The following is a 13,392-nucleotide window of genomic DNA, read 5'->3' on the forward strand; positions in this document are numbered from 1 at the left end:
GGTTCCCCAACTGGGCCTCCTCTGTGTGCCCAGACCCAACCAGCCACCCTCCAAGGTTTTTGGAATTGGCATTGCGGGAGAAGTCAGGGGTGGGGTGCGGGGCTTAGGGAACAGCTGGGGACCGGGTGGGGGAACCAAGAAGACACACAGGCTGATCTGTCTCCTCCCCCGCCTGTTCCTCCTGATAAATACAGCAGCAGTTCTCCAGGGGCTGACGGCAGCACCGGTAGGAATGTCCGGCCCCACTGGCTACGCAGATAGCCCCTCTGAGAGCAAGAGCTCGCACTTGAATAGGAGTCCCTGCCACAGTCCCACGCAGGACACTTTGGTTGAAAGAAAGCACTTAGCCTTTAAGAAAATAAAGCAGGACCTCTCTTCCTATTTGACGTGTGGTGCAGGGGGGTTGGGCAAGAAAAGGGACAGGAGGAAGGAGAGGTGGGGGGGGGGCAGTCAGGAGGACAGCATCTAATTTTCAAAAACCAGTAATATTGCTACCGCTGAGAGCTGGAGGCTTCCAGCTAGGCCAGCGGTTCTCAACCTGTGGGTCGCGACCCCTTTGGGGGTCGAACGACCCTTTCATAGGGGTCTTTCGAAAATACATCCTGCATATCAGATATTTACATTATGATTCATAACAGTAGCAAAATTACAGTTATGAAATAGCCACGAAAATAATTTTATGGTTGGGGGTCACCACAACATGAGGAACTGTATTAAAGGGTCAGGGCATGAGGAAGGTTGAGAACCACTGAGCTAGGCGGTCCCACCACCGCAATGCAGACCCGCAAGCTCAGCCTTCATGGAACAGGGAAACCTCGCAGGGCCTGCGCGTCTACCCCCTTCACAGGCAGCACTACTTGCAGGCGTCGTGAAGGCTCGCTGGTAAACATATAAAACAGGGACCTGGGCCGTTGCATTTATTTATTTATCTATGCCAAACGTTTATTAGTGAAATAGTCCTGAAGATATAATCCTACATATGGCGCTTTGATTTTCACATATTTAAGGAAAAAAAAAATGACAAAACACATAGAAGTCGACATATAATTCAAAGACCACGGTACAACCTTTGTCTTCTTTCTTTTTTTTACTTCAGCAAACAAAAAAATAATGTCAAATGACATGAAAAGTGGCAAGTCTTCCGACAATAAATAATAAATTACTTTATAATTCTTTTGCAATGCAAGAGCAAACAAAAAAAAAGTTTCCTTTTTCTTTTCCTCTTTATTTCCAGAGAGAGAGAGAGAGAGAGAGAGAGAGAGAGAGAGAGAGAAACAGTCATTTTAACCGATAACTATACACATCTTTGGGGGGAAAGTTCTTGGACAGACAGGAGAGTCAAACACAATCCCGAGACGCTTGTGGCAAAATAGAGGTAACCTTGTTGCAATGCTTTATAAGTCGGTTTTTAAATCTGGATTCAAAAACCTTTAAAGTCGCTTCAGACTTCTTGATAGAGGATGGATCTCAAAAAAAGAGGAGGCGGGGGAGAAGGGGCCAAAGGAAAAAAAATAAAGGGACATGCTAAGAAACCCAGGCTTTCAATTAACCCCTTGTTAAGTCAACTGGAAACCTCGCCGACCAGCGCCCTCTCCTGAAAGGGCCTTTCAGCCGCTCCGCCTGCGGCTCCTGTTTGGCAAAGCCGGGGACCAACATAGAAACAGCACCATTCAGAGCGGGGCGGACTAGAAACATCGCTACGTCTGCTTCTCTCTAGATGGGCAGTGAAATGAAAGCGCGCTTTTTTTTTTTTTTTTTTGAGATCCTTGAATATAAATCCTCTACGTTTTAAAAACGTCTTTTTTTTTTTTCCTCAGTCCTCCTAAGGTCACTGGATAGTGAGTGTTGGGTTCGGGTTTTGCTTTGTTGTTTGTTTTCATTCTAGTAAAATCCCATGATTGTCTTCACAGTGTTGCTACCATATTACCTTGTCATTAAAACAGACTTCGTGCATTTCATGGAGCATTCATTTCCTCAATTCAGTTTCCATGGACTGGGTCGTTAAATACTCGTGTTTTGGAGTTCAACGGGATGGGCGCCCACTGTCTCCAACAGGGAAAAAAATGCATCTGCGTGAGTGTTCTCAGGCCTCGATGGGGCTGGCCACCATGCTGTTGGGGGTGTCCGGGAGCTGCGAGGACATGGAGGCCACTTCGCTGCCGGTGGAGTTCGAGCCCGGTCCTCCCTCGGAGAAATTGACCTGCGTGGAAGGTTGAGAAGTGAATGAAGGAGGCTTTGATCACATGCAGGAAAGGATGATCGGATCGCCTGTGAGTGGGTGCCTGCGGGACCGGTGTGTGTGGACAGAGGGATATGTAGAGAGAGCTATCCGGGAACCGGACTCCATTTTAACAGGCTTAAAGCAAGCCTCCCAGGAAAAGGATTTGAGGAGGAACCCTCTCCATTTCCCATCCTCCAAGAGACCTGTTGGAGCTGAACCTGAATTCCCAACCTTATGTTGCCTTAAATTATTTAAGAACAAATGTGTTTCCCACTGTAGGATGGCATCGAGACTCTACCACGCATGGCATGCTCGAGATAAAATCCTCCTGCCGGCTACGTGTTGCCCCGGGAGCAGGGGGAGCAGGCGAGTGCTGTCTCCTCCAGGCATCACAACCTCTCCCCTGGAGTTGGAAAATCCATAACACTCAGCTCCTGTGACTGGCGATTCCAGGGAGGCCCCAAGAAAGAGTGATGGCCTCCTCCGAGGGCTCGCAGCCCCGGCTTCCTTCCTCGTTGGCCCTGCAGCCTGTGGGCCTTTCTCCGTCTCCTCATCTCCTCTTTCTCTTTAAGCCGGGCTCTCCCTTCCCAGAGGAGACCCATAGATTATAAGGTCATCGCATTATAAATACGGGGCTCCTTTGGAGCCCAGAAAGTAGTGTTGCTGCTGCAAAGCTCCTCTGCCCAGCCCCCACCCGCGCCTCCTGCCTGGGTTCCTCCTTCTGCTCACATCCGTCACTGCCCTTTCGGAAGCTGCCCCGCATTCTCCCCCACCTGCCCTCTAGGGTCCAGGTTCCACCTAAATAACTCATGAGATTAACCTGACTTTAAAGAAGTGACGGTTCCTCATTCCAGAGGCGCCTTCCTCTCCTCGATGCTCAGCTTTCCCACCGGGAGGTCGGAGGACTCCTCAGATTTTCCCAGCCTGGCCGATTTACAGACAGAAACCTGGGCCAGGCCAGGGGAACCCGGACTCTGGCCCATTGCCTATGTGTGGCCACAGCGGAAGAAAATGCCCTCCCGGTAATGCGAGGGTAAGAAGCTAACCTCAAGTAAACTGGCATTTCCAAGGAAAGGAGCAAGCTCTTCGGATAGATCTGATGTCATACAAGATTCTCTAGGGCTGTTTACTATTTAAGCAAAAAAAAAAATCTTATGTGTACGTACACCACAGAGGACGTATATTTAATGATCTTACTTATCTTGACCTTTAAGCCTTTTGTAGGTGAAAGGTGAGCTCCTTTTCTCTTTTCTGGATGTGTAAAGCTTTCTAAGAGATTTCCACCTGGTATCTCTCTGATGGGTCGGAACTCGTGTTCCCTTTTGCTAAATACATGCTCAGCAGTATGTTACTAAGTGTGAAATTTGAACTCCTATACTTAAAAATGTTTCAACAGTCCCGCATTTCAGATGAGGGCAGTCCCAGAAAGGGCTATCGTAACACAACCTATGGGTCCTGTCTTTGAATAATAACTGGACTCTTTCTTGATGTATCTGAACCCGTACCCAGACAGATGCCTGCTGCCCACTGGTAATGACACTGATCCTGCCCGTCACCATTACTAACATCGCTCTGATTTAGGCCCTGAAACACACACTAATTGCTGATTAAAGTGTCAAGGTGCTCTCTCAAGTCCCTCCGCACTCCCAAGTCGGAGAGGTGTGCTTCTGCAAGCCGGCGCCTTCCCAAGCAGGGCGATTTAGTCGGGCACCTTGAAGCCAATCCATCAAAGCAGGACTGGCAGACAATGCAGCCTGGATGGTCAAATGAAGGCACTCACAGAAAAGGCTCACGGGAGGTTTGTTTTCCTTGCAAGCCTGCTCCTCCTCCTCCCCACACCACCCTCATCTCTGCCCAACCCTGGGCCCAGGGACGCACCCGTCCCCCCACCCCCACCCCTGGGATCTTTCTTTTCGAGGTGGTTACACCAGAACCTCCTTGCTGGTGGAGACTTGCGCTGGGAGCTGACACTCACCAGTTGCTGAAAAGCAGGCTGATCTATGTCACTCTGCAAGGCGAAGTCGCTCAGTACTTTCCATGGCGGCTGGTAACTCTGCACCTCCACGGGGTTGGCCTGCAAGCCACCGTCGTGCCTCTCGGGACTGGCGGCCACCATGGGAGTTCCTGTCATCCCCTGGATGTTCTGTGAACGAGGCCCCCACCCCACCCCAACACGTTAATGAGCAAACGCCCTCCCTCCATTGTCTGCGCGGGCTAAACAAATATGCCCAGGCATTATCTTATCTCTATGGTAGCCTTTATTGACTCCGTTAATCTGCTGCACCTAAGGATGTGAGCTGGGGTTCCCTGTTGTTTTACTGTGTTTTGTTTTTCTGCTTCTGGGGGCTGGACGATTAGGTCTGCTTGGCCCTCATTACACCAAATTCTGCTGTAACTTCCTTCTTTCCCTGACTCTCAGGGCGAATCCCAGTTGCCCCAGCAGCCCTCCCAGGCCACAGGCCTCCCTTCGGCTCTAGACAGGGTGGCCTCCTGGGCAGTTTCACTGACCTGTTCGGTTAGGTTTTCTCCAGGCAGCTCTCCCTGCAGGCCACCCCCACCCTCCAGCCCTTGGGTCTGGCGGCTGTTGTACTATTAAGCACTAACCAGCTTAGAAAGTACCCCGGCCCAGGCTGGGCCGGCCTGCCAAGTTTAATGACAGCTGGTTTTATGGCATTTAAAAATAGGGCCAAAGCAGTAAAAAGCAAAAGAGGGGGGGAAAAGGAACTCGTGAGGCTCTTTTAACCAGAAGGCCTGTGGTGGGAGCTGCTGTGACCAGGGAGGAGAGAGGTGGGGGGACAGTGCCAGGGCCTGACATCTCTGCAGCCTGGGCTTGACTTTGAGCAGAGGGTGCCCTGTCTTTGGGGTCACCTTGGGGGACCTCGCAAGCCTCAAGGTGCTGCAGAAGGCCTAGCCGGTGGAGGGCAGGGGACCCGGGGGGCCTCCAGGATACCCCTCCCCCCCTACCCTGGATTTCATAGAAAGCCAAGCCTTGTCCCTCCCTCTCAGGGCACCTAGAGCTGAGGACCTGAATGTCAAACCCAGAGCCAGGCCTGGCCGCCTCTCGCCTGCCCGCAGAGGGGTCGCTGTGTGGATGGGGACAAGGTTGAGGGGCATGAGCCCACCCGTGAAGGCTGGGGTGGTGGGTTAACCATCCCACCCGCTAGAGTTCCACCCCAGCCTGCACCCCCATTCAGGCTGGCCCTGGGGTGTGGGGCCGCCTGCCAGAGCTCCTGCTCCCGAGCAGGGTGGACACCGAGGCCTGCCGGCCAGCCGGGCCCCCTGGCCGGCGCCCTCCCCGCCCCCTCCGGCCGGCGGCACTCACGGTCTTGTCATTGGGCTGCTGCTGCTGCAGCTGCTTCATCATGATGCTGCGCTTCTTGTCCTTGCAGCGCTTGTTCTGGAACCAGACCCGGATCACGCGCGGGCTCAGGCCGGTCATCTCCACCAGCTGCTCCTTCATGAGCGCGTCGGGCCGCGGGTTGGCGGCGTAGCAGGTCCGCAGCGTGTGCAGCTGCTTCTCGTTGAGCACCGTCCGCACGCGGGTCGTCTTCTCCGGCTGCTTGTGCACGTGCGGCCGCAGGGCGGGCTGCCGCGCGGAGATGGGCTCGGCTGCGGGGCGAGGGGCGCCGTGAGCGCGGGCCAGGGGCCGGGGGTCCCCCTCCCCGCCGCCTAGAGCCTGGCCGCCGAGGCGGAGCCAAACCTCGCTCTCTAATCTGTGGTCACAACGGAGTCATCCGCGCCCGAGCTGCCCCTGTCCCTGCCCTGTCAACATCCAGATCGCCAAGGGGCGCGCCTCCCAGAGCCTGGCCCCGGCTCGGAGCCCGGGCGGCCCCTTTCGGCGTCCCCTCTCCTCCCTCCGGGCCTTCCCCAGCACCCAGGGCGGGCCCAGGTGACACCAAGCACCCCCACCTCCGGACGCTTGGGCCAAGGGCACGGAGGGCTCCGGGGAAGGGGACGCAGAACACGCCAGGCACTGCCAGCCAGGGTGTCTGCAACCCAGGACAGTCCTGCCGGAGGGCCGTGGACTCAGTGCGGAGGGGCCACTCGTGTCCAGGGGCTAAAGAAATGGGGCATTTGGGCCGGCTCTCCAGTCCTTGGTCTTCCTTAGTCCTCATCTACCTGGGTGTTTGCGACGTGGCTGAGCCCAGGCGAAGGAAAACTGAAACTTGGCTGAGGCCTGGGCTCCAGATAAGGAAGGGCAGCTGGGAAGTGCGGCTCCTGACTCTGCCCCAGCACCCTGGCCCCCTGGCTGCCCCCACCAGCAGCAGAGCACAGGTAGCCTGAGCAGGAGCTGCCGCCCTCTGGCTCTGTCCCCTGCCCAGCGCGTCGCACATCCCCCGCAGACCTCTCCCGGCTGCCAGCCAGCAGAGGGGTGAGTGCAGCTCTCTCCGCCAGGTTTAGAGGGAATCGATACTTTAAAAATGCAGCGGGCAGATCTGTTCATGACCGGAAGGCAGGCTTGGAAACAGTGTCTGCCTTTGAACACCTCCTCCACCCCCCACCCCCCCTCCACCCGCTCCTGGCCAGGCGACAGGGCTGTTTCACTCCCCTTCCTGGGAAAAGGCTCCCCGACCTGCGGGGTACAAATCCCACACCTCCCAGGACCCCCAGGGGTCAGGGCAACACCCATGGGGTCAATTCGGTGTTACAGCCACCGGCCCAGAGAGGAGATTCTCACCGGGTCCCTCAGAAGGCATGGTTTAAAGGGGCAGGCGCCCTTTAAAAGGCAATTACTGCAGATTAGTTTGTTGACAGTTTTAAATTACAGCCCTGCGCACGGGCCTGCAGTTATTCTATCTTCTCATGCGCATTTCCCCACAAAAGGATGAAAATACATTGTTAAGACGCTTTGGCGTGGGGGGGCAGAAGAGGGATTTGAGGAGCTCAGTGACTTCAGGCACCGAACTGCCCTCGCTGGGTCGGAGGAGAGGCCGGGGCGGCCGGGACTCCACCCCCCTCCTTAGGCAGCGGCGGGGCGAGTACCGGGCGGGAGCCGGGGCCGGTTTCGGGAAGCCGCGGCCCGAAGGCCAAGGTGAACGGAAGCTCTGCCCGGGCGTGTGTCTACCTGTGAGCACCTGGTGTGCATTCCCGTGCGCCCGTGTGCAACCCCGCAGCTGTGCGGGCGGCGGCAGCAGGGGCCATGAGCGCACCGAACCCGGCCGCCCCAGGCCACGCGGTGCCCACGGCACCCCGCACCTGGGCGCCCTGCGGCCACCGCCCCAGCGACCGCCCCGGGGCGACCGGGGTCGCTGGCGGCAGCCGCGGGTGCGCGCGGGCACTGGCCCGGCGCCGGCCTCGGAGCCGCCTCCTCGGGCCCGGGCGGCCTCCTCCGGGGGCCGAGCGTACCTGCCATCTGCAGCGGGCGCGCCGGGTGCAGGGGGCTGAGCGGGTCGCCGGCGCCCAGGCTGGCCCGCTCCACCACGTCGTGGTCCGCGCGGCAGAAGAGCCCGTCCTCGCGCAGCGCGAACTCGTCGCCCGGGATGAGCTGGCGGCTGCAGGCCACGCAGCGGAAGCACTCGATGTGGTACACCTTGGCGCGGGCGCGCATCACGAAGTCGTTCTTGCTGAAGCCGATGCTGCACTTGGCGCATTTGATCCCGTACAACCTGGGCGGGCCGGGCCGGGCCGGGGAGAAGCACAGGGCAGCGGTCACTTAGGCGGACACTGTCCCGTCTGAGACCAGCGACGACCGGGGCCCCAAGGCCCTGAGCCCCCCGAGATCGGCATCCACAGACCAGCTGGGGTCGGAAGCACCGACGCCATGAGGTCTCGCTCCCTGTCCCTTTCCTCCTTCCCCTCTGCCTCCGTCCGAACCCCTCTCCGGTCTCCGCGCACCTCTCCGCTCGCCCAGGCCACGCCGAGGACAAATGCCTCCTGTGCTCTGAAGCCTGGGCCGCGCGCGGCTGCAGCGATCAGCCACCGAGTGGGTACCCGCTGGCCCACACGTTCTAGAAAAGGTCTCAAAACCTGCAACCAGAAGGCCTCCATCCAGGGGAAAAAGAGACCGTCACGCCACGCGGTGTGCACACCCTCCCCCCCCCAAATGCACAAGCAAAACAACAAAATGAAACCGAGGTTTGCAGATCGATCCCGCAGGAGTCCGCGCCGATTTGACCGGAACTAGAGGTTCCCCGCGGGCAACAATGTTAACAGAAAGTTTCCTCCGCGGTCGTCCTTTCATTGTTGTTTTTTAAATCCGCTGCGGCTGTGGCTGCGGCTGCCCTCAACCCCTTTCCAGGGGCCGAAGCATCTGCCTCTAGTTCCGTCTGCGGGAGAGCCAGGCCTCTTCCCCGCGGCTGACCTTTCCCGGTAGGTCCTTCGGGGCGGCACTGGCCGGGCCCCTGGCCGGTACGGGCGCCAACAGAAGCGGGCATTGCTACAAAGTGACCCGCAGAAAGCAGGGAGGGGGCACCTCACTCCCCCAAGGGGAGAAGGCCCTGGGAAAACTGAAGGACCCCTCTGTTCTGCTTTTACAACAACAGGATCTCAAAGGGAGGTTCACACACACACACACACACACACACACACACACACACACAGGGGTTGCGAGAGGAGAGGAAGGGCTAACAGCAATGGGCTCCTTCTACACCGTGTCTCCAGAGCTAGGCCCTGGCAGGTCGGTATGCAGTCCGGCAATGGGGCACAGCCCTATCTCCGCGGGGGAGAGATACTGCTCCGGAGGCGCGAAGTGAGCGCTCCCTCGCCAGAATCGCCAGTTCACACACCGATCCGGTAAACAATGGGAAAGGGCTCATTTGTCAGAGGTTAGAAGGTAGATTCCAAAGTTTGCCTCCCTCCGCCTCCTCTCGGTGAGATCTCCCATTTCATAGGATGAGGGCTTCACCTTGCTGGTGACCAAACCATTTGGAAAACCCCTCCCCCTTCGTGGGTTCCCCGCTTCCCCACTTCCTCCCACTCGCCCCCCACCTCCATCAAAGTCTCCGTAACTTCTCTTTGCATTGCTCAGTTGGATCTATCAAGATTCTACTCACCACTTCGTGCTTTTAAAATAATACAAAATCCTGGACACGAAGCGAGCAGGAAAAATTTTAAGTGCATACTTAAATTTTGACTAAACTTTAAATAAGTTCCCAGCTCCAGAAAGAAACTCCAGGAGTTACAAGAAGCTAATTTTTTGTTTGTTAATAGCCACCAGAGAATTTTTAAAAATATGTAATTTTGATATTTTTAACATAATAGCAAAGGTATTATCTCTTCGGTTTGTTATTGAAACAATAAAATTTTCTTTATACATTCGACTGGCTTCCCAAGACAGGAAATGAAGTTTCTCACACATATATACCCAGGTCAGAAGAATGTATGAGATTAGCAAAGCATGAAGTTTAGACGCAGAATACACTGAAAGAAAAAAGAAAACTCAGAAAGTCCCTTATGTGGTTTTTAGTCTTGTCGGTATGGGCAATTCGCTCATTTTATCAGTTACCAGATTTTAATGTGAGAAAGGAAGCTGTTCAATTATCTAAATATACCAATTGTTCGTAGACGGATGATGGGCAATTTGATCTGCTCTGTCTAATTCATCAGCTCAGATAAGATAAGAAAGAAAAGACAGTCAGATGTCACCAAAGGGTTAATATTTAAAAAGATTAAATTTCCGTCCTTTTTGCAGAAAATATCTGGGTTTGTTTTTAGATTTTCAAGGTAGAAACTCTTAGCCTAAAAGTAAAAGGCTACTTGCTGTTTCAAAATGCATGTTTAAGTCAAACTTTTATTTTGCCCATTACACTGACATCTCCAAAGAATTTGTAAGTTACTAATAAAACCCTGAACTAAAGCATACGGAAAGAAAAATACTGCACAATACAATAAAAATCAATATTTTTAAAATTTAGAAACCCCAATTTATTCCTCTATGCATTTTTTGTTTGTTTTGGGAGGGGGAGGGTGAAAAAGAAAAATATTTTGAGCACCATAAATTCCAAGAGCAATTCAACAAGCTTCAGTAACACATCACTTATGAAAACTACTGTCAAATTTTGCAGGGGTTTCCCCTAAAAAGTAAGATGAACAGCTTAGTTTAATTTATGCAATACACGTTCTGGGTAACTTTGGCACACCAGACCCCACTAAGGCAAACTAGGAAAACAGGCGAAGTCACACCATTTTACACCAAATAATAAGTGAGGCGTGGGGAGAGACAGGCACATCTCAGGAGGCGAAGGAAGCAGAATGTACGCGGCATACCTGATATAGTCTCTCTTACAGTAGGTTTTCCCATCTCTAACAAAGCACGTACAGCTCTCATCCAAATACTGATTACACTCCGCGCATTTCAAACACGCCGCGTGCCATTCCAAATCCGGAGAAACCCGCAGAATATACTGATCGTGAATTTGATTGCCGCAACCAACACATAGGGAAATCAGACGTTTTTCTGAAATGAAAATAAATACATGATTGACTAACCGTTTACTTCCTACCGAGATAAACACACTTTTAGGATCGCTCTCTTATAGGGCATACGCTGGGAGGTTTCCTCCTCCCACCCCTCTCCCTTTCTTTTTCTTTAAAGCGCATTGCACTTTGGAATGGTAATTGAAGCGTGCCATCAAAACCCTGACTCGTTTTTTCAAAAAAGGAGGTGGAATATATGTAAAATGCACATTTGAATAGTCCACATTTGTAAGCCTAGCACACCATCAAACCCGTTCATTTTGCATTTCTGTTTCTCCCCTCCTCCCTCTTCGCCATAGCCACCCTGAACGATTATGAATAAGTCAAGCCAAAGAAAAGGTTTTGACTAGAAGCGTTCAGGGAACGCAGGGATGCCTGTGTTTTCACGAAGCGCGCTCTCGAACGGTCCCGGGGACTGGCTCTCGTTAGCAAGAGCACACATCAATACAGTTGTCACTCGTTCTCCTTTGCAAGTCTAATGCTGCTTCACCTCGCCGGGTATTGTGCGTGCAGGCAGACCTCTGCGACAGAATCGCCGTCTCGGAGAGCTCGGGGCTCCCCGGGAGGAAGCCGCCCGGTAGCACCAGAAGGCTAGGGCTTCGGGGGGCGCACGGGCGAACTCCAACCCCAGGTCTGATCCGTTTCCCGAAGATCAGAACCGACAGCCGAGCATGCAGGCGTGGCGGCCGGGAGCCAAAGCCGCCGTCTCCGTGTGTCTCTCCAGGCAAGAACTCCAACTCCGAAGAGCCCTTGGCACGCGTGCCAGAGAGCCCCCCGCACAGACCAGCACACCGAGCCCCACAAGGTAAAAGAGCCTCTTACTTTTTGGTGGATCGCCCATGTCTCCCATATCGGTAAGAGGGAGTAGTGTCCACAGTGAAATGGTGGTTGCACGGTTGGTGCACAGCCCACAGAGAGGATGCAGGAGCTGCGGGCCAGGGGGGACCGCGGCCCGGGGGCTGCCCGGCCGCCGCGCCCTCGCCGATCGGGGAGTCCAATCGGAGGCGGCGGAGCCGGCGGAGCAGGCGGAGCGGCGGCGCTGCGGCGGCGGCGGACTCGGCGCGGCTGGGCACTCTCTTCCTTATCTCTTACTCAAACTTCTCTGCTCCAACTCAGCTCCATCGCCATTGGTCTGACGCAGCGCGCGGGGACGTCAGGCGAGCGCCGCGCCCATTGGCTGCGGGGCGCGCGGCGCAGCTGTTCTGATTATCATATTTCAGCCCCGCCGCCGCCGTGCGCCACTGACCGCGCGGCGCGCCCGCGGGACGGGCTGGGGGCTCCCCGGCCGCCCGTGCCGGGGCCGCCGCTCTCCCCGGCGCTCGCCGCCCGGCCGATCGGGCCTCGGCCTCCCTCTCCGGCTGCCGCGCCTCCTCCCGCCCCCTCCCTCGCTCCTTCCCGGCCGCGCCGCCGGGGCCCTCGCCGCCTGTCGCGCCGCTCCTCCGCCCAGCGCTCCTGGGGTGCCCGCCGGCCGTGTTGCGCGCCGGGCTCACTTTTCTACCGCCGCGGGCGAGCGGCTGGTGGGTAGGTCTTCCCGAGGATGAGGTCCCCCGCCCCCCCCCCCCCGGGTGCTAGCAAAGGGGCCACATGGAACAGCCCGTTTGGCTTGGTTCGACCTTGCACTGGGGTGCACAGCTCCGGGCCTGGCCGCGCCTGGCTGCCCGGGAGGGTGAGTTCCCCAGCTGGTTCCGCCGGGCCCGCTGGGAGCTGACTCGGAGAAGACGGCCCGGGGGTGGGATGAACGCACCCAGAGGAATTGTTCGCTACTGCTCCCCCGGGACCCCGTCCCCTCCGAGCCCCGATCTCCAAACACGCGGGGTGGAAGGGCAGGAGCGCGCCGGCCTTAGCGGAGGATCTGGTGGGAGGCGCGCAGGTAAAACCCACTTGGCTCCGCGAACTCCTCTCTCCCCTCGCGCCCCGCGACGGCTGCTGTGCCAGCTTCACTCTGGAGTTAGGAAGCTCACACGAGCCCCAAACGAAATGGCCTCCCAGTAGTTTCGAGTTTGTGAAGAGGTTATGTCCTGCCCAGTTTCTCTCTCTCTCTGCTGGTCTCCTGCCCTTTGTCTCTGAGTAAACGTGTGCAATTAGCTGGTGGCGTTTCGGTCATTATAAAGACAAATTCCCATGTCTCTCTAGAGATTTCTAAAATGCATTAGTCCAAGGGCGAGAGTAGGGAGGGGTCTAAGATAAAACAGTGAAATACGGATTTCACTTAACCTGGCGTGGATATCCTCATGTTCTCTCTGAAAACAACCTGGAGAGGAATGAATGCCGGCTGCAGCTCGCCGGGAACCCGTTCCAGTAAATTCTTCCATGTTCCTGGCATCTTTCCGTCTCCCTAAGACAAAGTCTCAGCGCCCCCGCCCCCAGGAGCCCCCACATTTCCCCCTAAAGCTTCTAAATAGTGATTCCTTATCTAACGTGGCTGCCAGGTTTATCTGAAGAGGCCCACAAACTCAGGCCGCGGTAGAATAGGGGTAATTTTGGTGTCTTGTTGCCCGGAACGAGGCCGGCGGTGAGGAAACTCCTTTCTTTGTATCCTTTCCCCCAGATCTCACCCTTGATAAGAGCCGCCAGCCGCCAGCCGGCCTCGGTGGCTGGGTTTGCCTGAGCTCAGGAGAAGCCAAGATGCGTGAGTGTCCGCCTGGCCTCGCCGAGGCTTTTTCAAGAACATGCATTTGTGGTGTTTTCTTTTCTCCCAAGGAAGATCTCTAACTGGATCCCATCTCTTTTATTTTCATTGTGAGCTCTGTCCGTGT

The 13,392-nt window shown here is 55.6% G+C and overlaps 1 protein-coding gene across 1 annotated transcript; it reads right to left on the reverse strand.

Moving 5' to 3' along the window:
• Nucleotides 1-1,741: 1,741 nt before the first annotated feature.
• ISL1 (ISL LIM homeobox 1) lies at nucleotides 1,742-11,736 on the reverse strand. Its single transcript, XM_036310702.1, has 6 exons — nucleotides 11,459-11,736; nucleotides 10,427-10,616; nucleotides 7,568-7,827; nucleotides 5,544-5,830; nucleotides 4,197-4,364; nucleotides 1,742-2,200 (listed from the first exon to the last, which is right to left on the reverse strand). Exons 1-6 carry the CDS (start codon nucleotides 11,484-11,486, stop codon nucleotides 2,084-2,086), a joined length of 1,050 nt encoding a protein of 349 aa, XP_036166595.1. The 5' UTR covers nucleotides 11,487-11,736; the 3' UTR covers nucleotides 1,742-2,083.
• Nucleotides 11,737-13,392: the final 1,656 nt, after the last annotated feature.

The sequence above is a fragment of the Myotis myotis genome, unplaced genomic scaffold, assembly GCF_014108235.1.
Source record: "Myotis myotis isolate mMyoMyo1 unplaced genomic scaffold, mMyoMyo1.p scaffold_m19_p_5, whole genome shotgun sequence".
Classification (NCBI taxonomy): Eukaryota; Metazoa; Chordata; class Mammalia; order Chiroptera; family Vespertilionidae; genus Myotis; species Myotis myotis.

Excerpts from the sequence above, each read along its gene's own strand:
- ISL1 (XM_036310702.1), bottom strand. The coding sequence starts at position 11,486 with ATGGGAGACATGGGCGATCCACCAAAAA. Across the intron at positions 5,831-7,567 it reads GCGCCCGCTGCAGATGGCAG|CCGAGCCCATCTCCGCGCGG; the intron begins GTACGCTCGGCC and ends CTCGCCCCGCAG. Across the intron at positions 2,201-4,196 it reads AGCCTGCTTTTCAGCAACTG|GTCAATTTCTCCGAGGGAGG; the intron begins GTGAGTGTCAGC and ends CCTTCCACGCAG.